Here is a 23,970-nt window from a genome sequence, read left to right as displayed (position 1 = left end):
TAGTAGTGAAACACAAAATTTGCCTATTTTCTTAGATGTCCCTATTGGTCTGTCCAGACACATTCCTAATTATATTGTGGTTTAACCACACAAATAATCACACATCCTCCCACTCAGGCTTACTTATAGTTTCTTGCCTCACAATTGGCATGTTATTTAAATATGTCTCTGGTTTAAAAAACAATTTGAAAGCTTTAATGTCCTAGAAGAGTCAGTGGAATTATCTCAGATTTAGAGAGGCAGCTGCAAATTTACCTCTTCAAACTTGTCAAATTGTCAAAAGTTTTGCTGTATTTTTGCTTTGCAGCCTGCTAATGATGGCATAACAGGTGTGGTTTTTATTGTCTGAGATCAAAATGTAAAAGATATATTTTGAAAGCAGTAGATGTTCGATAAGCTTTAAATCATCTCACAGCGCACACAACACACAATCTTACGGCCATTAAGTGAACTCTTGTATGAAGATAAGTTTTTAAATCTGAGAATATTTGGGGGTTGAATTTCTATTTTCACTTGAGCCACAAATGAAAGGAAGAAAGAAAGAAAAAGAAGGAAAGAAGGAAGAAAGAAAAAAATATAAAAGAGCAGGTTTGGGGGTAACAAACTATCTCTGAGTAGGATGCATTACTAGGAAATCATTATAATATGGGATTTTTTTCCTATTTCATATCTACCTCCCAAAGATAATTCTGTGGACTCAGTCTCACATACTGACACTGGAATTTGACTTGGAATTCTTTGGATTCCTTCAGGTTGTCTTTCTAGTGTGGCCAATGAACTTCTTACTTCAGTAATTCAGTTATTATTCTGATCTCAGGTAGGGTTGATCGAACAGCTACCATGTTGCAAGTAGGGGTCTGTTTTATTTAATCTGTCAAATCAGAGTTGCCCCTAAATTTAACTCTTTTTTTTTCCTCAGAAGAGTTATTTTAAAATAAATTTGAGCACAGGTTGTCATACTTTGGAAATCAAGTTAAAGATAAATAAGCCTATGAATTAGTCATAAGGCTTTTGTTCTTTTACTCTAAAAAGCACTATAAAACCCCTATCATGTTTCAGTGATTAGTTGTCTATATCTGAGTTTTTAAGTCCAGAGAATTTGAAGAGTTATGACATATACACAGTGTTGCTAATGAATAGCAACACTGCAGAGAATTCAGCTATTTTTTTTAAAGGTTTTTGCTATAAGGTGTGTGCACTTGCTGGAAAGAGTCAGAGAGAGATACAGAGAGGGAAAGTCAGAGATCACTCCCAAGGAGGGATAGCTAGGCCACTATCCCTTCTCTCTTCTCCTCCTGGGATTCTGGGCATGCATGTACACGTGACCAGCATGAGTTTCAAGCTGCCAGGTCCGGGACTGGAATTGTGGTCAGTTATGTGCGAGACCAGCGTCTTAGCCACTATGCTACCTGCTGGACCCAGAGCTACTGTTCTTTAAAAAATCCAGGCATAGGGACCATGGATGGCGTAGTGATTAAGGCATTGGAATCTCACATAGCTGACTGTGGTTTGAGTCCCACATCTAACAGCTTGAAATGCATGCTGGGTGTATGCATTATGCACAGAATACCAAGAGGAGTAGGGATTGTGTTGTGCCCATTCCACCTGGGTGGGGTAATTTCTTACTTTTTCTCTCTGTGTCTCTCTGGTAAGCATACACGCCCTATGGCAAAAATCTCTCTCTCTCAAAAAAAAAAGAAAAAAAAAGAAAGAAAGCCAGCCATGGATAGAAGAAATGCATGCTGGGTGTATGCATTATGCACAGAATACCAAGAGGAGTAGGGATTGTGTTGTGCCCATTCCACCTGGGTGGGGTAATTTCTTACTTTTTCTCTCTGTGTCTCTCTGGTAAGCATACACGCCCTATGGCAAAAATCTCTCTCTCTCAAAAAAAAAAGAAAAAAAAAGAAAGAAATCCAGCCATGGATAGAGAAAAGTACCTGTAGTCATAGGGTCCTAAGTATTTACATGATCTCTTTTCTATAGAAAATACTAAATTCCAGTTATCTTTTATGTGACTGGACTTTTCTCTTCAGTGGCATGATGACTGGCTACATATTTATTTCAGTGGCATATGCATTACATTCTGAACAAAGCTTCTTTGTTGAATGGTATGTATGACCCCACTGTAACTGTAATGTATGGGGAAAAATATGATGTACACACAGATCATTTAAAAAAGCCTAATCCATTTCAGGAAATTGCAGGAAAATGATGTATTACATATGCTTGACATGTAGAGTTAGATGAAAATCTTTTGATTATTGGCACTATTAGTGAAAGGAAAAACTAATAATGTTTTTAAAGCATATGGTACTTGTATAATCAAGGAAAGTTTCCCTAGCAGAAGTAATTATGTGTGCCTCTTACAATTTCCTCCTCTAATTATCTGTTTTATTAGTAGATGCATATCACCAAACATTAGGGAACACTGAAAACATAATGAGACATTGTTATAATGAAGATATACACACATGCATGTTTATGTGTATGTATGTGTATCTTAAATACAGAGGTAAATCTTCAAGCAACCAGGGTCTACACATTGAAGTGTGAATGCCCTTATGATGAAAACCAAACTATTTACAATTAATATTTTCTTACCATAAATAATATGGAGTTAAGGGACTTTATGGACTATATGAACTATTCATAATCAGTATCAATTGTCCAATATACAGGATCAAGAGTCATAGATCTCGTTTTTAGGAAGGGTCTCAAGGGTCACCTGGCTAACATTCTGCCATTTCACAAATGGAGAAGCCAAGACACTTGAAGAGCTTAAATGATTTACTCAAGGTCATTGTATTGTGAATACATGCACACACACACACATACACACACGTACTGTCATCACTTTGATGGAGAAGATGGACATGTCAATGGATGGCTTAATAAAAAATATCCTCATAACAAAGTCTTCTGACATCTTCAGGAACTAACTTTCCTTGGGTGGAGTACACAATGATAGTACCTCATATATAAATAATTTTTGTTGTAGAGCAAATACTATATCCAGAAATATCTCAGGGCCCAACCTACATATCACTCCAGCTGATAAATCCACTTCTAAGACATAGTACCATAAGTGGGGCTCATAGGGCTGGACGATGGTGGCGTAGTGGTAAAGCACAACCTGTGAGGCTGACCCACATGAGCAGGTTCTAGGTTCATGTATGGAGGGCTCCCTGTGTATACTGGACATACAAACAGGCCCATGATCTAGGGCTGGCTGAAGATGGAGGTGGATCACAGTGTGAAGATCCTGCTGGGGGTATTCTCTCTCTTACTCATGGAATAAATAAATAATTTTTAAAAGAAGGGAACTGTGGTAGAAAAAACGGCAAGAGTTGTACTCTCTATGTAAATGTTTGCCTCTTATGAGTTCTGCTGTCAGTTATTTGCAAGTAAGGATAAAGGAAGTGGCTCAGAGGAAAAGTTTCATCAGAAAGAGAAAGGTATAAAGTTCTGACTTCTGCTTTCATATACCTCATCAAAGACTATGTGGCCAGGAGAAGTCAGATTTTACAAAAGAAATAGAGTAGACACGTTTTACAATGCTGATTGCAGAGGCTAGGACCAGTACCCGTAGAAGCTAAATGTATTGCTGAGATTTCACAGCAAGATGTTATGTTTTCAGGGAGCATGATTTGACCTGTGGTATATCCAAATCTAAACCATGTTATAACAGGTTTTTACTGTATTCCTCTCGAGGTATTTGTAAAGACTAATGAGTTAACCTTTGTGAAGTGCCATGAGACCATCAGGTTAAAGGAGCCTATATCAAGTATCAATTTCAGGCTGCTAACAATACTCGATGTACCTAGAGAAACAGACTGAAAATAATCAGTAAACCATTCACTGCAGTCCCCGTGGTATCAGAGCGGCACAGTTAACATGCTAACAGCTAAGCTTCATGTGCTTAGAGGAAAAAAAATGATCAATGGCAAAGAGCATATCCACCTTTGAAATGACATGATCCATTATAAGAATCAGATGTTAAATTGCTTCCTGTACTGAGCACACTCAATTAAAAGTCTGCACAGTGAGATCATCTCGATGGTTAAATGTGCTCTGTGGGAACAACCTTTATGGAGCTTAAAAATCACAGAAGGACTATTCCTACCATGACACTGGAGATTTGAAGGCATTTTCTTCTCCTGTTTTTCAATTTGGTATTTTATTAGGAAGCCTTTTGCCTGAGAGGCTACAGAGTTTGGGGTCATACCTCTCCACCCTTTTGCTTCTGTGAGCAATAGGTATTTCCAATGATCTTATTCTATTGGGCACAGAATAGATGAATGTAGCTTTGGTCCATGTCCTCTGGACAAAAATGTGTTATTTATCACTTGATATTTAATGTCTCTCATCTTTTCAGTATGCTAATCTATTCACCTGAGTTCTGTCTCCTTGTCTAGCTCTTTCATTTCCTTTAGTAGAGGTAGGTATGGGGTCTAAAAAGAATGCTAGACATAGCATGAAATCAACAGACCTGGTTTCTACTCACAGGATTGCAGTTAGCCATCTCTATGAGCTTGGACCAGTTACTTAACCTCTCTGGTTCTCAGTTTCCTCATTACTTCAAAACTTGCATCTTTTTGTGGTTGTCATTATTTTTTTCTTTATTCATGATAGATCCCACATGTATGTATGTGAGAGAGGGGGAGCGAGAGAAGCACCCTCCACAGGTCAGTCTTGCTTTTACGCCCTTCCTCCAGTCTCTAGCCTATCAAATCTTGGGCCACCTATGTGTGTGCCTGATGTGTTTTGAGCTGACCACACTAGGGATTCAGATCACAGTCACCCTGTGGGATCAGGCCTCTCCTGAGCAGCACACTACTGCTGTGTCATGGAGGCATCCCTCAAAAACTCACACATTTCTTATTAACTGTTTACTATCTGTCTCTTCCTGCCAGACTGTGAACCCAAAGAGCACTGTGATCTTCATTTTCTTTGCTGATGTATATCAAGAGCACAGCACATAACACACAGTAGGTGCCCAATGAGAATTTGTTTAAATAGGTGCCTATTTCATATCTCGTTTAGTGGTGTTACCAGTCATCCAGCCTCTCAATGTAGAAATCACAGTGAATAAAAATTTACCTGGTCCTCTTTCCTAACATCTCTCATGTCTGTCTTTCCCTTTCCAATTGCATTTAAATTCCCTCAGATTAAGTTTTCATCATCACTTCACATTATTTTTCAAACTCCTTTCTGAGTGACTTTTGTAAAATGCAAACATAGTCATGACACTGCCCTCCTTAAACCCTTCAATGGCTTTCCCATTGTTCTCAGGATCAACTCCAAACTCCTGGGCTTGGCATACAAAGACTTTCAAGATCTGTGTAGTCTATCACAATCCCTTCCTAGACCTTCAGGTAATACTAAATACTCCTTGCAGGTTGTATCTCTCTCTCTCTCTCTCTAAGAACTTAGTGCAAGCTACTGTATGTCTTTGTTCACATTTCTCTCCCTCATTATAGATGTTTCATATTAACATCACCTCACACACTGATGAAGATGCAATAGTAGCTCTCTAAGTGTTTGGCAAATGAATAATTAAGTGAAAAGGTTAGACTTGTACAGTAGTCTTATACCTTGGGTGAACTGCTTAACCTGTCTGTGCCTCAGTGGATTAGAATTCTAAGGGATACTGAGGCAGATGGACTAGAGACCACATCACTGAGGAATATTGAACCAGGTATCTATACATTCTCTTTCAGATCTAATATTATCTGGGGCTCTCCTTTTTCTTTCATTTCCTTTGTTTTGGTGGGTAAAGGTGTATGGGGTGCGAGATGAATGGGTGAGGTTTAGGGTACTTCATCTGGGAAAGAAGAACGGGGGAGTACAGAGATAGGTTCATCATTAGCCTTTTCCTTCCTTTCTGTGATTTTTTCTTCTTTGCTGACAGGACTGGTACATGTCCTTGCACATTAGGGAGTAGGGGTAGAGAGGGGAAAAAAAACTTTCAGTATATTACATTTAATGTTAATTCATTGGAAATAGAAATATTTGATTTTTGCAACTGGTGATTGGTACATTACCAGACTTGGAAATATGAGCCACTTAGGTTCACATCTCCATTTCTTTGTTTAAGATACTTCCTCTGCCTGGAATGTTCTCCCTCTCTTGTCCACCCATAAAATGTGTAGTTATCTTCCTAGTGTTAATTCAAGTGTTAACGAAGCCTTAATAAATAAATAAATAAAAAGTTAAATAATCCTTTTAAAAAAGACTTTTACAAAGCCTTGATGATAAGACTTCTTCTCACAGAAATAATCCCTGTTTTCTCCTTTGTTTCCCTCCAAATCTGAGGCATTAGGAATGATGCATAAGAGATGTCAGTGCTTTGAGTTAGCGATTATACAATATAGAATCACTATTTAACCAATCTGTATTTATTATGTCATATAAAAAGAGGCAAAGTTTTGATTCAATGTTAAGGACCCTATCATGGTAAAGACATTAAATGCTGGTGATCTTTAGGGTTCTTTCTTCATTCTCATTTCCTACATGTGCCAAGGACAATAATATATATTTTTGTGGTCTGAACTATGTGCAAATATGTGTCTGCATCTCAAATTTCCTCTGTAAGTTCCATTTTTGAGTATCAAACCATCACTGGACATGTGCACCTGGGTCTTTTGTGGACACCTCCAACACAGCATGTCTGCCACTGAGCTCTCCTTATCTGGCTCCTCTGCCCTGATCCTGATTTTCCACCTATGATTTCTCTCCCTCAGCTGGTGGTGCTTCCTTTTACCAAGTCACCCAAAGTAGTTATCCCTGACTCTTTCCTCTCATCTATCATTCAACTTCTCTCTGGCCTGTCTCCACCTCACCATTCTCACTACAGTCTCAGTTCAGGCATTCTCTACCATTGTGCTCCTGGACTACTCCAAGAAACACATTATACTTGTTTCTTAGTTCCCTGTATTAGCCATCTCCTCGATCTTCTAAGTTGCTGTTAAAGTGGTCTATCTCAAATTTGGTTTATTTCAAACCACTCACTACTTACTTACTGTGTCAAGAGGAAATGCTAATTTCTTAGCATGATGGAAACAAAACTACCTATGCATTGGCCCCTGTTCATCTCACCAGTTTTATCTCTTTCTGCACTCCTAGGATGTAGCTAGACCCAATGGCTTTAAAGTCCCCAAATGAACCATTTAGATTCACATCTCCATTCCTTTGTTGAAGCTATTTCCTCTGCCTAGAATGTTCTTCCCTCTCTTGTCCACTCATAAAACATGCAATTATCTTCCCAGTGTTAATTCAAATGTTAAGATTTTTACAAAGCCTTACTAAATAAGTAAAAAGTGAAATAATTCTTTTTAAAAAAAGACTTTTACAAAGCCTTGATGATAAGACTTCTTCTCACAGAAATAATCTATTGTTCCCTCCTTTGTACTCTGTGGCACATAGTCATGAACATGTTCCAACAGTGATACGTTTTTATACCCAGAGGATTAGGTGATGAGCTCCTAGAGGAGTACAGTACAGTGTTTAAATGCATGGATTATAAAGCCAGAATTCTGACTTTGACAATTGTTTTATGCATTACTTTAGACAAGTTATTTCACTTCTCTGTGTCGTCTCAGTTTCCAAATCTATGATGTGGACATAATTAATGTACTTATCTCATAGGGTTGTTAATGACGGTAAAGTGAATTAATGTATGTGCAAGACTTGGAATAGTGACTAATACATAATTATTATGTAAGTGTTTCCTATAATAATGATGTTAATATTATTATTTTATCCTTGAATCTCTAGCCCATGATACGGTATCTGGACATGGAAGGATGAAAGCTGGTCAGTAGCATAGTAAATAAACTATCAGGTCAGGTAACTACTAGAGTCTTGTCATACCCAGTAACCCTTCTTTTGTTACTCTTTCTAACTTGATCAGTGTATCTCCCTTAGAAGACTCTAAACTCCATTTGTATAAGGACCACATCTATCTTGTTTACCACTAACATCCATGCCAAGCATTGGGCTGATGGGAAAGTCATGACATATTTTTCTATGCAAAAATGTGTCATGACTTTTCCAATGACCCAATACATAACAGGCACATGTATATTTGTTATATATATATGTATATATATAGATCAATGATATATATATATATTATATATATATATAAATCAATGACTTTAAGACTTGCATTTAAGTTACTATTAAATTGCTTTTAGCATTTTGATCATTTTCTGAAATTGTACAATGCAATCCTTTCTCCCATAATCTTTCTTTATTCTTTTTTCCCCCCTAATTTCTAGAGGAAACATGCAGAAAGAGAGAGAAGGAAAGTAAGAAAGCATTCTTTGTTCCTCATGGAGGATGGTCATGCCATAATCCCTTCTCCATTTCTCCTTTCAGGATTTTGAGCACAAATACACATGTACCCAGTGAGTTTTCTAAGCTACTGCATAAGGACTTGAACCACATAGGTGGCCATGTGATCAAGTTGCCTTGACCACTATGCCACCAGCTGCCCTAAGAATTATTTTGCTGCCCTAAGAATTATTTTCTTAACATAATGATCCTTCTCTTTTCTTAAACTGTAGGGTCACAGACTTTCTAGCTCAGGAGCTAATTCAGTGGAGTGAAAGTCCCACAGTGCACTGATACGTCCTCTGCTCACCACATGTCATTTTACATATTCTCAACAAATTTCATATACAGAGACTTTATATGAATTACCATTTATTAATTCTACTCATGTAATGAGCACACAGCCTGATGATGAAAAACAAAGTATAAAGAAAAGCTCATTATTTTCAGTGCTTACAATTCAGGTAGTAAAACAAGCCATGTACACAAATATTGGGTCAATGGGAAAGTCATGATGCATTTTTGCACAGAAAAATATGTCATGACTTTCCCAATGACTTAATACCTATAACACAATACTTTCTCTGCTCTCTAGCAAACTGTATGATAGTATTTCTGTGAAATCCTGTCGATGTGATCATGAAATGTTTTATGGAATGGCTAAAACTGTAGTTGGTTTTAGTGGATGAGTTGACTTTTTCTAGTTAGAAAGGGATTAGCATTTCATGCTGAGGAAAAGTAAGGGAGAAACGTGTGAAAAAATGAGGGGACTTCAGAACATTCATGGAAAAATGAATTTAAAGTGAGTTTATTTTGCTGCAAAAAATTTTTGAAATCCATGCATAACATTTTTATATTATATATTTTCCAAGAACTTTTGGAAGACCTCTCATAGCATACACTGGGGGTAAAGAGAGCATAGGATTTTTATTTTTTAGAGATAGATATTTGCTATAGGGTGTGTATGCTTGCTGAAGAGACAGAGAGAGAGGGAGACAGAAAGTGAGAAATCACCCCCCAGGGGGCATGACTACACTGTAATCCCTTCTCTTCCATTCTCCTCTTGGGATTTTGGGCACACATGCATGTGCACCTGACATGATTTTTTTTTTCAGAGAGGTTTTTGCTATAGGGTGCGTGCACTCACCAGAAAGACACAGAGAGACAGAAAGTGAGAAATCACCTCCCGGGGGGATGGCCACTCCACAATCCCTTTGCCTCCATTCTCCTCTTGGGATCTTGGACATGCACACACATGCACCCATTGTGAGTTTAAGCCAATGGGTCTGGAACTCGAACCACGGTTGACTACATGGGAGTCCAGCGACAGAGCCATTATGACAACTGCTGGTCTCCCTAGCATGATTTTTAAGTTGCCGGGTCTGGGACTTGAACCGCAGTTGACCACACGGGCGTCCAGAGATGTAACCATTATGCCATCTGCTGGTCCCAAAGAAAGCATAGGATTACTTAGCATAAGGAGGCATTTATGCAGGAAGAACTAGAAGATAGGTTGGGGATAGAGATTTGGAATAATAGTGATGAGCTATTGATAAAATGCTAGCATAATTGAAGCTTCACTACAGACAATGGGAAAATATGGAAGATATTAGGGTGAGGCATAAGGGAAGAAAACAATCTTGGAATACTAGTTGAGTGACAATATGGTAATATGCAAAATAGAGTTCCTGGGCTATATTGCATTTTTTGGTGATGGGATATCCAGTAAAAATAGTCAGCAGATGGATGGAAATGCTGGGTTATTTGTGTCTGGGAGAGACAGAGATTTGAAATAATCTGCATAGAACCAATAATAAGAGATTTGGGGATGGATGAAATAACTACAAAACATACAGAATGAGGGCCAAAGTTCAATTACAGACTTACAATAATGAAAAATAAGATGAAACATGAAAACAGGTAACAGCATGTTGTAAATGAAAATGCAATAAAATACTAACCTAGGAAGGACCTGGAAGCCTGTTATGACCCATGAAGCAAACAGATCACATTTCAAGAAGCACTACCTTAAGTGAAGAATGGTTAGAACTTGTGAGTAGAAGAAGGAGGAAAAGTAAGTAACTCCAATGTACCTGTTGAGCAGTCAGATCCTGTCCACTTGGGGTCACAGTTGCATACTCCAGTGTCTAGAAGGAAAGTTCCATGTCCTGAGCACTGCTCTTGACATATAGGAAGTGGAGTTTCACAGTTGACTCCTCCCCAGCCAGTAGAGCAATGACATTCTCCTTTTACACAGATGCCATGACTGGAACACATTGGGTCTAAGCAGTCCTCTGAAGGCCCCAAGAAAAAGGAATGGGGTGGAAGGTTAAAAGGGAACAGGTATGACCAGCACAGTTTACAAAAATGAGACTGAGATACAATGATTTCTTAGTATTATTATCACTGATGTTGCTTTAATTAGGCAAGAAAATGATCTGTGCAAACACTGTGTTCAAACTAGATGATTATTAACACTTACAATTATGGTAGGGTATCACAAAAGTTGTAATCTAAGTTTCAAAGGAAAGGGGAACTACACATGCACTATGTGAAATTGTGAACAGTGTGCAGTATCCCCACACAAATGGGTGGGTGACCAGCAGGCCTTCAACAGGAATTCCTTGGCTTTGGAAAAAAGCCCAGGAGTTTTTTGGAAGTTATTACTTATGCTTTCTGAAATTGAAATTGTAATTCCCAGAAAGGACTTTTTACTTGATGTGTCTAGAGGAGTTTATATAAATTTTTAAAGTTCGGATTATTCAAGGTATTGAGTGAGGTGACTGCTGTTGCATGAAATAATAAAATTTACATCAATTTATTATAATCTCTCGTTTATTCCTTAGAAGTACGAAAAATGCAACATGTTAAACCTAATTTAAAAATTCTTTTCTTCATGGCTTTTCCTACCAGGACACTGTGACAGTTTTCGATGCCTTAGAATATCACAGATTCCATTCCATTTATGTCTGATTCTGTGAGTCTGGAAATTTTCTGGTATACTTTCTAATAAATATATAAACTATTTTAGAGGTAGATTCCTCTGCTCACCTTGGGAAAACATTGTTCTATGTTTTCAAGTGAGTAGCCACTCCATAGGAAATGGGAAGGTTGATTCCAAATTTCTAGTTTTTCCATATAAATAAGATATGACTAAAATAACTTGCCATAAAGAGGATGCATGCTTTGAATCACTTTTCCAGTAATAGAAACGTAATTCAAATAGAACCTGCCTGCTTTTTCAAGACTGGTCTAGTTTTGGGAGTGGCTTATAGCCAAGTCTAACTAAGCATTATTATAATTGGTGTTACTGTCATCAAAGTTAGTCCAGGATCTCAAAGTCACCAGCACAATACTTTAATACCTGAGCTAATCACCAAATAAATATCAGAAGGTAAAGGACTTGAGCACTTATGGACTGTAACACCTGTGGGGGCTTCCTGGAACCAATGCCCCTGTATTCATCAGGGACAACTGTACATGTAACTTGATTCACGTTTGTAAGGAGCAGGAAAGTCCAAAGTATACACTATTTTTTAGAATGAAGCCATTTTGCTATATTGAAGCACAACAATTTTAATAAAGAAATAATATTTATCTCATGCAGTTTAGTTTACTGAGGCTTGTGTCAGTGTGTTCACGGAAGCCACATGTAAAGAATGTAAGTCATACTTAAATAAGTGGCACAAAGTCATATAAGCAAAGAGCCAAGCAGGTAACATGCGTAAATGGAATGGGCTGAATATGAAAAAACAGAGTGTGGGGGAGCGAACTATGAGCAAGTTCCTGTTTAAAAGGAATTGCTGCTACATGGCTCCAGCTGACTGACACTCTAGAACCACGTGAGCCCTAAGTCACTCAATTTTCAAGTATTTGAGAAACACCAGAAGTAGAGTTTTTTTTTTAATACAATACTTCTATATTTTAAAATTTTGGCAATTAAATCACATTAAACAACATCAATAAAATACTATGTGAGCCGAACAGAACCCATCCATAGGCCCATTTCAGCTTATGGGTTCCTGGTCTGTGGTATCTGACTTCAACATTTTTTTTTCTATTGTATTAGAAATGTTTACCCCACTAAATATGGGAAGCATTCTTCCTTGCTGTCTTTGTTCTTTTCCAAATTTTCTTGAAGGCATTTTTTTTTAACTGCTTACAAATGTAAATTAGAAGACTCTAAATTAATTAGGTTACATGCTTGTCATGGCGAGTTGTAGATGTTAGCATTGTGTGTATGTGCATGCACGTGTTTGTACAAAACCTGAATTTACAGCTTAAATAAAATGATTGCAGTTGGATCACCACAAAAATTTCCAAAAGTAACTCAGGAGCTCTTATGCTTTGTTTAGGCCCAATGCCATTCATTAGCACAAATATAATAGTCACACCAAAATTCTACTTAACTAATGGGAGGTGGAAAGCTAAAGTCTTGCTTGTTCATGGAGTGGAATGAGATTAAACTCTTTAGAATGCTGTGTAATAGTCTTAATGAGCCATCTTTAAACAGCAATTATAGTGAATTTTCAGCAGCCTCTTCCCTGAACAACGGTTGTGATGAGACTATCTCCCATGGTAATCATTTAATATTATTTCTGAAATCAGTCTTGTTTGAGGAATGTGGCATGAAAAAGGTCTGATTACTAGTAAACTTATTTTCTAACGTGTCTCTTTAAATGATAAAATTATTGCCATTTCAAAAAATTTGTTTTGGTAAAAACTCCTTTGGGGTGAATTTAATATAAAGGTACTGCTCTGAAACTCATTATTGATAAGCCTGCTGCCTTAGGCAGGGAGGTCACATTTCAGCATGAGGTATGTAAAAATAAATAATATAAAGCAATAATAATAATGGTAATTACAAATCACTCCCCAAGAAAACATTTGCAAAATGGCTTTAAATGTGCATATATTATTATTTTTATTATGTGCTTTAAAGTAAGATGCAGCATAATGCAGTCTGTAAAAAGCATATGAATTAACACCTAAAGTCATCATTATGGAAATGCTCATGTTATAAAACTGTGTTAGAAATGTGGGGGGAAAGACCATTTTTCATTGCTGCTTTGTGAGTGTCACAGATACCGCCTCATGTATAATATTAAAGACTGTCAGAGGAGACATAAGCTCCCCTGACCCCAGCCTTCTGATCCTTGTACTAAGGACATGCTGAGCATTGATTGTTTGCAAAGACTGCTGGCATCCCTACTAGAAACAGAATGGCACCTTGGGCAATTCAGTGAGCGAAAAGCCTGAAGTAATAGATTAAAATGGGGCTCTGACCTTCCTCGCATATTTCTCCTTTGTATCCTGGCACACAGATGCAGACTCCCATGATGCAGGTGCCGTGGCCAAAGCACGTTGGGTCAATGCATTGCTCTTCAGGAACGTCACACTCTGGCCCCTTCCAGCCATTCCGGCAGACACAGTGTCCTTTCTCATATTCTCCATTCCCGCCACACAACACAGGGCATGAATCTGAAGGTTGGCAAATGAACTTGTAATGTTCTCATAATGCTTTCAAAATCTCCAAAGAGCAATTCTCTATTGATTCTTGTATAATATTTCAGGGAGAAAATTATACTATTTCTGTCTTATCCTTTATTAAATAGGCACATGTTCATGATTACAAACAGAATTTTCCTCTTATGGGACTGGGGTAAAGGCAAATTCTAAAAATATCCTGAATGAAAAAATTATTTCAAGTATTTTCTTTTGATCTTATCGTACTCTGCAACTATTATAATTGTTACTGTTACAAGCTAAGACTTTTCACTCTTAGGGGTTTACTCTCTCAAGATTTTTCATCTTTAAGCTGGTGGGTACATGTTACTTTTAGGAAGTAAAAACTGAAAATTTTAAAACTAATAAATGACAAGTTATTCATATAATAAAATGTTATCTTTAAAAAGTTGTGTAATTTAAGAGATTTATACTAGACAGATGTGTAGACCTTTTTTAGAACACTTACTTTGTCTTGTCACTGTTTGTCTCCTTATTAAAACTATGGGAGCTTGGAAGGTAGGGCCCGCATCTTCTATCTTATTCATTTTTGAATATCAACAATGATCTCCACCCCCTTGTCTTACCTCCTCAAAACGGGTTTCGGTACTGGCAACCCAGATAGTGCTTTATATTGGATTGTCATAAACGTCATGATGTATTTTTCTATGTTTTTCTATGCCCAAATGTATCATGATGCTTCTGACAACCCAATACATCTCTGTTGAATGAAATTTAATCTAAAGAAACTGAGTTTTTGAGAAACTTGAGATGAAAGTATTATCAGGGTGAGAACTTTGAGAATACGTTGAAAACGAGCAGAAAGCATTTCTAAATAATAACTATAAGCCTATGGGAAAACAAATTGATTTACTTAAAGCTTTCAAAAATGGAACTATGGGCAAGATTAGGAAACAGTAAAGTTCGCTAAATTTAACTTCTGACTGTCCAGTCTTTACTTTCTGATCTACTTACCCACTTAGTGATTGTCCACCCTTTTCTGTTACACTTGTGTGTATAACCAGTTAATAACTGTTCATATCAAAAAAGTTTCTTTCATGACAGAGAGAGAGAGGAAAATAAAAGAGATAGACAGACAGACAACCTCAACATGTCCTCACACTATAATCCCCCTCTCTTAGTCTTCCCAGCCAGTTAGGATCATGGGTGTGTGGGCCAGTATGTACAGGTTGACTGAGGGAATGAATCAGCAATCTTGCATATGGAACCACCATTGCTTGAGTAGCACATGACTGTTGCACTACCAAACTGACACTCCATTGTCCATTAAATCAGTCCATTATGAATTAGTTTATGAAGGAAATATAAGCATCATGTGGTGATTGGGTCAATCTAGGTACAAATCCCAGCTGTTAGGTAACCCTGGCTGAATTGCTTAACCTTTATGAGATTATTTCTTTGCTCATTAAACCAAGGTAATAGTAGGCTTGCCTCATAGAGTTTTTGCAGGTAGTAGACATTAAAAGAGGTAACACAAAGAGTTGAGAACTGTGCCTGGAAGTAAATGCTTACTTTTTGGTAGCAGTAATAAGGAGTAGCACTGTAGTTGCTGCTGCTACTCTCACTGCTAGGATTATTATCACTACTAATTCTGAGATTTCCATAGACATCTTTTTCCCTAAGCCAGTCAGAATCACAGAGCACCATTACCTCTAGCACAGTCAGGTCCAAGGAATCCTGGGAAACAATGACAATGGCCAGAAATACATTCTCCATTTCCATTGCAATTGGTTGAACAGTCATCCATTATTTCTATCAATAAAGAAAACAAAAAAAAGGGGGAAAAGTGAAGAAACCTCCAGGTTGTAGAGTCTTTAATTCTTTAAGTTGCAAGAATACTGAGTGTATAACAATCTTGCTGTCTGCTGTCTATGGAACACTTACTGCTCAAAATCATATGCCAAAGGCTTCTCTGTAAGGTGTCGCATGCAGTGCAAAATTATTAAAAGGACCCTGGAATTGCTGAATTGGCTATTCAAGAATGGAACTAAAAACCATCCTCATTTCTAAAGTCTATAAATGGTCCAGGTGAATAATATTCTTAAGAGACATTCATGATAAAGCTAAAAATGTACTAGGATTATAGGATATTTCTCAACACCAAAATGCCTAAAAATGCAATCCAGAAGACTAAGTCTACTGTTTATTTTTCAAATTTAGGTGGTAGCAAATAAAGTTTCTTCTCTAGCAATCTCGAATACTTAATCTACTATCATGACAGCTTAAATATGATAATCAGTATTTCATTTTCATTAATAAGTGACAATGGAAGGCTTTTAAAGTAAGTGTTCATATTAAATTCACCACCACTAAAAGAATTAGAATCTAAGTATTTTGTTGAGAAATGCTTTCTTGACTGTAAATGCTTATCAGTTCTCTGCCACTAATTTCCTTTCAATTCATTCTTAGAGAAGAATAGGTTTCAGGGGAATTGAGAAAGTTTGAAGGTGCCCATAGGTAGGTCTGAAGCCATAAAGATGTGCAGTGCAAGAGCTCTTTGATAACTTCTCTGGAAAATTATAAAGATATACAAACGTCAGTCTCTGACAATGACATGATCATTTGTTAGTTGTACAAAATTGTATTTGAATATAATAATGATCAAATTTGAAGCTTATGAACTATTATAGTACCTATGCTTTATTTTTTCAGTTTTTAGTGTGTGAGTGTGTATTTCTTTTTTTTTAAAATCTTCTTCTCATTTTTCCTTTCTACAAATTTTCTATAGTTGGCAGTCTCAGACTCAGAGTTTTAAGCACTGGCCTATTAAACCTACACTTCTCTTATGTATCATTTTTTTCTTTTTTCAATCCAAATGATTTGCTTCACCAAGTTTCACTTGGAAAAGCCATTTCTGATTAGAAGGAGAGATTCTTAGGAAGTGGTTGTGGTATCTTTCCCTGAACAATGACAGTAAGAATTTATAATAAGGGCAAAGAAAAAACATTTCAACAGTAGTGGCCTATATAGACCACTTATAATGATAGGATCATCCAGGGCCCTTACAATGCAGGGTGCCTGGACTTCAGATCAGATCTATTTTATTTTTCAGGGGCACTAGCCTGTTAATCTGCATTCTAAAAATAATTTCAGGTGACTCTGCAAGTGCTCATCACATCAAAGCATTGAGAACCAATGCTTTAAATAGTAAACTTCCATAGTTAAGAGAACTTGTGATCTGAATTTTGGAGTACTGACTTGGAAAAAATAAAAGAAAGAGGAATAAAGTGGTATTTAGCCTTAGGTAGGTTCTTAGAAAGCTGAGAAATAATACAGTGGCTGGCTATATAGACAACCACCCTATTATCCATCAGAGATTATTTTTCTCACCGTGTGAATACATCAGATTGCCTTTTACATGTTTATGATGATCTTTTCTCTAATCACAGTGTTAGAAAACTGAATTGGAGAAGCAAGTGACATGTGGCATTTTCTGAACTTTAACTGGGCTGGCTGGAACATAACGTGTGGCAAAGATCCAAACATTTTTAACTCATTAAAACATTAGCTGTTTTCTGAAAACTCTTAATTTATTTAAAAGGTAATTAGAAAAAGGCATAATCTTCCGCCCCCTCCCAGAGGTGAAACAATTATTTTTCTATTTTCTACTTCTCTGCTTTCTTGTACCAAGCAGTAATGTTAGTTCTTAAATCTACATTTGGATTTCCCCTGCTCTAGATGGTTAATAGGAGGCCACAGAGGAAGCTTTCAATAGTAAATATAGTTGAATTTAATTTCACACCAGATCCTATTGACAACTTTATGGAACAGCCTTGTGGGAATGTAGCTATCCTGGAAAACATGTTTAATATAGTGTTTATCAAAATAAATAAAAATACCACCACCTTATTGATTTATCTAAGAACTGTCTCTGGGTCCTCGCTAATGCACCAACTTAACCCCAGAAATGCAAATGAGAAGAAAACATGAAAAAGAGGTTTTGGAAGCTGTCACCTCCACTGGGAGATCAATAGACATTCGGATAGCCTAGGGACTCCAGGAAGAAGGTGGCTGCAGCTAGCAATGAAGAAGAATGTGTTTTCCTATTTTTGTTGGCCTCTAGTAAGCCTTGCCTTCTATCTTTTAAATCTTTTTTTTTTTTTTTTGAGAAGTTTTTGCTATAGGGCATGTGCGCTCACCAGAAAGACAGAGGGAGACAGAGAGAAAGAAAGCTAGAAATCACCCACCAGGGGGGATGGCCATGTCACAACCCCTTCTCCTCCATTCTCCTCTCGGAATCTTGGGCATGCACGCACATGCGCCTGGGGTGAGTTTAAGCCACTGGGTCCAGGACTCGAACTGCGGTCGACCATATGGGAGTCCAGCGACATAGCCATTACGCCATCTGCTGGTCCCTATCTTTTAAATCTTAAGAATCACTCCCTAGACTCAAGTATTTTAGAGTTGAGAAAAATTTTGATGTCTTACATTTAAAACCGCGTTCTTATGCTAGAATCTAAAGCACCTTGGTATTTGTATCCGCACTGATGCTATGTTTTGCTTCTGGTAGTTTTTCTCATGGGCGAAGCTAAAAGTAATGAATAATCCTATGGAATTAGCTCAGTGTAAACGGCTTGGGCTTTGGAATCAGATAGAACAGGCCTCAGATCTCAATTTTGCAACTTGCTATCTATGAGACCTCGTTCAATGACTTTACTGTTTCCAAGCCTCCATTTCCCTATTCATAATATAAGTAGCACTAAACCTGAGCTATCAGGGCTGTGATGAGAATCAAACACAATAACTGAATGGAAAGCATCTATACAGAGTTTTTGGCAAAGTGGCACTCCATAAATGGTATATATATTATTATGTTACAGAGTAGGTTGCCTGAGAGTACAAAATACTGACAACTCTGTTTTTACTAGTGGAAGATATTATACGTTAATATAGGTCAACGTCTGGCCTATATTAGCCATTCAGTAAATGCTAGTTACAAATTCTGTCCTGATCCTTGTTAGTAGCAGACCAAATACAATTAAGATCAATCAACTAATTCTAACATAATCATGAACTAGATGAATGAATAGCATTTAGAACAAATTCATATAAATTCTTACTTTGTTCAATCAAATTTATTAGTCTCTTTTTACTCTGATTAAGATAAACTATAAAAACATAAAAAAATTAATGGAGAGAATTTAAAGTAAAGGACTTATATACCTTTTGATTTTTTGAAATTTACTTGAATTTTCTTTATGTGAAATAGGTGAAATGATTCTGTTACTTCTAATCTTAAAAATACAACAGAAAAGTTAAGAAACTGACTTGTATAAGCAAAAAGAAGATATGTTGTTGCAGATAGAAATGAAAGCTTGATAACTGGATGATAAGAATTGGATCTAGGGACCAGCAGGTATGGTGGTTAAAGCACTGGAGTCCCACATGGCCTACTGCCATTCAAGGTCTGGACCTGATGGCTTGAAAAATCACTCCAGACTGTGGTGGGGTCATCTCCCCTAAGGAGGGGTTGATTTCTCACTTCTCTCTCTCTGTCTCTCTCTCTCCAGTGAGCGCACTCACCCTATAGCAAAAGATCTTAAATGAACAAACAAAGAATTGAATCTCAAAGGTTAGTTTTTGGGAGGAGAAAGTAAATAAGGGATACAGAAAAACTCTACGCATGTTTCTGAGTCTACTGATTTTGGAAAGGTTAATAGCTTGGTTAGTGTTTTTTTTTTTTTTTTCTTTTCCGTAGAGATTTTTGCTATAAGGCATGTGCACTCCCCGAAGAGACAGAGAGACACAGGGAGCAGGAAATCGCACTCAAGGGGGATGGCCACACTGAAATCTCTTCTCCTCAATTGTCCTCTTGTGATTTGGGGCACACGTGCCGGGTACGAGTTTTAAACCACTGGGTCTGGGACTCGAACAGCAGGTGACTGTGTGGGAGTCCAGTGATGTAACCATTATGCCATCTGCTGGTCCCATTGGTTAGTGTTTTCTACTTGGTCTTAGGGGTAAGGATTACTAGAAAAAAGAAAATTTAATGTCTACAGAGAAACTCAACTTCTCATAATTTATTGTCATTCTCATTACCAAAAATTAAGTCTTGATAGAAAAATATCACGAAAAGTCCATGATCTGTGGACTCTTCCCACTGTGTCTCTGAGAGGCAAAACAGTGATAGGATTTAAAAAATATTTTATATTTTACAAATTGAACAACCAAATTCTTTCCTTTTTAAAGATATAGTATCTATGGAGTTTTCTCTAAAGGAAAAAATCATCAGAGCAAAACTGGTCTTGTGGTTTGCTGATTCAGGGAACTGAACTGAACATGATCATATGTGCAGTTTGAATCCTGGTCCCCATACCTTGTAAAACATGACAGGCTTATTTGTGTGCATACCCCAAATCTGAACAGGTTGGTGAAATGAGAGACAAGTTAGTGACATGGCCACGCCCCATTGAGGGGTACTTTCTCCCTCCCTTTCTCTCTCTCTCTCTCTCTCTCTCTTGTCTCCCTGTCAAGCACACATGCCCTCTGGCAATAAACAAATAAATAAATACAATCATCAGTGTAATTTTATTGCTTTTCTGATTACTTTAGAAGAAAGTTTTTGATAATCTTGTGGCTGGAATAACATTTTCTACTGACTCAAGGTCTTCAGCATCAAGTAAAAATAGAACATAATTGTTATAAAGAGCAGATGGTATATCTATTAACAGTCAACACATCTTCCTAAACATATGGCTGAACAGGTTAACTAAAGGATAAAGTGGTGAGAGTTGTATAGAAAACTGACAGCTGTAAAATATTTTCCCTTCTTTTAAAAGACAAGTGTTTTAGGAAAATTCACACCATACAATACTGTGTCTATGAGTTGTTTACTTTCTGGGCTCTAAAATTGCTAAACGGCTCAATTTTATTCATACAAAGGGTCATGGGTAGTGCATTAGTTAGGTGTTGGTTAAATCCAAGGAACACAAAAGGTTAAGAAGGGCCTATAGAACCACTTACTTTGTAATATTCACCCGACTCAAAATGAAATGGGAAAACAAGACAAAAAGTAGCAAGCTGGAGGAGACCCTAGAGCATACATACATTTTGACAAGACAAAGGGTCTAGGGAAAAGATAAATGGGGGCCTTGGGAAGGAGACCATGCCGGCTTATCTCCCTTGGCACTGGCCTGTTCTGTCTATTCAACACATCTTCATCTTTCTATAAACCTGAGTCTTGCTTGCCTCCTTTAGCCCTGGCCTATTCCACCTGTGGAATCTCTTTCTCACTCAATACACCTTGTCTTGTGCTCAGTTTTTTTCCCTGTCCTTCGATTCTCTGCTGCAATGGGGGAGCACAGACTGCATATTAACCTAACAAATTTACCAAAAAATGACAAAAGAGTGAGACATCTTCACCTAACTAGGGTAGAAGCGAATAAGAGTGTATGTAGGCACTGTATTAAAAAGAACATGTTTTAAAATGCCCTGAGCACACTAAAAGAGCCATTATGATGATTTCCAAACTAGAAAAATCTTAGAAGAAAGGACTTTGAATGACCCAAGTTATTATCCTTAATCCTCTTCTCTAAAAACTCTTGTGTTGTATTTTGAAACCTTAATGGTTCTAGAATAAGCTGTTTTAAAGAACTGTATGAATGCTGTTTTTTTTAAATTTTAAAAGGTTATTTATTTGCTTTTTACTTTACAGTGGAGCTTGAATTAAAAGGACTTCTTGCTTATTCCCTACTTCACTGAAGTTTATATGCCTTGGTAATAATATTCCTCAGGTAATTTATTCCTGTTGAGAGCATATGAAAAGGTGCATGGCAATTGTCCTAGAATAGTAGCAAATAATGAAGCATTTAAAAAATCTTAATCACCATTTAAACAACATCAATGACAACAACAACATAAACTTTTCTTATATTGACTATTCTGAATAATGACTTCAAGGCATAATGAGCAATAAGCTTAAATAGCTAGTATCACTTTCACCACTGATTGTGTCTTTCTAGAGCTATACTGTCAATTCAAAATACCAGCTGAGACAGCTTACCGATTGCTGTAGTTAACACAAATACTTGCTCCATCTTTTTCCCATCATTGTAAAATGCCAGATACCAAGGCCCTTGGTCCATATATTCTATAAAACCTGTCTCCTGAAGTGAGGTTAAGATCAGGTTCCGAGGGGAGTGCTGGGTGTCATCGGAGCCCTTGGAGTCCTGCTTGACCAGCTGTTTGCCATCCATGAGTTTAACAAAATCAAACTGGAACAAATATAAACACAAATGTGAGCCACTGCTCTGATATCTAGACTAACTTCAATAGCCTTATTTCATACCCCTTTGCTTTAGACATAGGCAAAATGGAAGATGAGGGTATTAATTCTTAAGTATACCTAAACGAAGAAGCATATTATTAGTTCTGAAAAAAAAAAACCCTCAATATATAAATGCTACACACCTTTCGGTTTTGGAGTATTCAATGTAATTGTTTAAGAGCAAATAAACGAAGAAATAAGAAAATTTTTGTTTAGTATTATGCAAGAGAATCTTGACATTTTACTGAAGTATCTGATAGAAGATACTTGAAAACACACATCCTGCTCAGAAATGTTACTGTGACCTTCTCCACAAATTAAAAACAGTTCTACAGTTTTTAAAACAAAATAAATGAGCAGTCGAAAATTTAAGAACATTCATTATAATTTACTACCTTTGTGGTAACATATTTAGACATTCAAAAGGACACCCCACTTTTTTCTAATCAACTGGATAAGCACATAATACGTTTCCTTGAATGTGTATTTATTTATTTATTTTGAAGTCACATTTGAATGACATTCTAAATCCCCTGCCTATTTTGGCCCCGAAGGTGCATTTTTGAATAGAATCCTATCATTTGGGAAAAAGCAAACTTCAGATGTTTGATTCCATTTGTTACTTTTTAGATGTCACAGGGTCCCAAAGAGGTTCAGGTAGAAAAGAAACAAGTAGAAGAAAACGCGACAAATGAGGTGGCTAAAGTTTATGGAAGGGCTATATGTAAACAACAGAGGTTTTACAGACTTATTACTAAAACAGCAAAGAAAAATTTTTTACCTGTAAGACAAAAATCTGCTTTTAAACTCTTGCCCACCAATTTCTGATTGATGTGCATTTCTTCAGAGGATTTGCATACTTGAGTTATTATTAACAATATCAAAGAAAACTTTCTACTTGTGAGACCAAAATCTGCATTTTAAACTCATCCCCCACCAATTTCTGGTCAAAGTACATTCCTTCATTAGGACAAGGGGGCATGGATGTATGGAACCAGTGAAGAGGGTGTGGGTACTAAAGCTAAGTAAGATGGTCACCCAGTTCCAGAAAGCAGAGGTCAAGCTTAAAGGATGTTTTCTTAAACTCTCTTTTCTGTATCTGCTCTGCTCAATACTATTCCTTACTTCTCTTTGCCATTAATTTTTATTAGTTTGTGATTTTTAAAGATATTTGTTCATTACAGATTTTTCTCTTCTAACCTTTGACTCCCACATACTTCATAAGTCACAATCCTTCTCTAGTCAACCCACTCTCTAGAAAGATTCAAGAAAATACCTATAATATCAAATACCTGTGTGTGTGTAGGTGGGATGTTTCTTCTGCCATAAATTCCCAGCAGAGAGTCCTTGGCTAAAGAGATATTGAATTTCAGATATATAGGATGGTGGATAGTAATCTGGAAGCGCCAGAATAAGCCGGGTGGAATGGTCTGCATGACCTGTGCACCAATGTCAACTTCTCCGGTATCTATCGCCCGTCCTTTCTGAAACACTGGTTTTAACAGAAAAAAACACACACACACACACATCATATTAATATTAAACATCATCTTAATCTTAATTTATAAAGCAACCTATTTTAGTTATCAAGAACAGATATCACAACAACTTAGCTTTTCCTCCTCCTAACCCCACCCGTCTTTTAAGGCCTTGCTCCTTCTAAGGACCCACCCTAACCAAACACTATGTTCATTTCTCCCTTCTCTTAAACTCCTATTGCATTTATTTCAATCATTTTAAGTCATTTTAACCATTATTTAATGAGCAGCTGTCTTGGTAGCTGCAAGGGATGACTAAGATGCAGTTGTTGCTCTCAAGGAGCTTTGAAAACAGCAGAG

The 23,970-nt window shown here is 37.1% G+C and overlaps 1 protein-coding gene across 1 annotated transcript in view; it reads right to left on the bottom strand.

Moving 5' to 3' along the window:
• TENM1 (teneurin transmembrane protein 1) overlaps positions 1–23,970 on the bottom strand; it is a 659,425-nt gene that overhangs the window by 283,870 nt on the left and 351,585 nt on the right. The window contains 5 exon segments of the mRNA XM_027767184.1: positions 10,434–10,634; positions 13,627–13,821; positions 15,517–15,618; positions 21,869–22,079; positions 23,425–23,624. Of these exon segments, the coding sequence (XP_027622985.1) occupies positions 10,434–10,634; positions 13,627–13,821; positions 15,517–15,618; positions 21,869–22,079; positions 23,425–23,624 (909 nt within the window).

This window comes from Tupaia chinensis, unplaced genomic scaffold, assembly GCF_000334495.1.
Source record: "Tupaia chinensis unplaced genomic scaffold, TupChi_1.0 Scaffold143996_1, whole genome shotgun sequence".
Taxonomy (NCBI): domain Eukaryota; kingdom Metazoa; phylum Chordata; class Mammalia; order Scandentia; family Tupaiidae; genus Tupaia; species Tupaia belangeri.
This window is presented reverse-complemented; position numbering and strand designations above follow the sequence as displayed.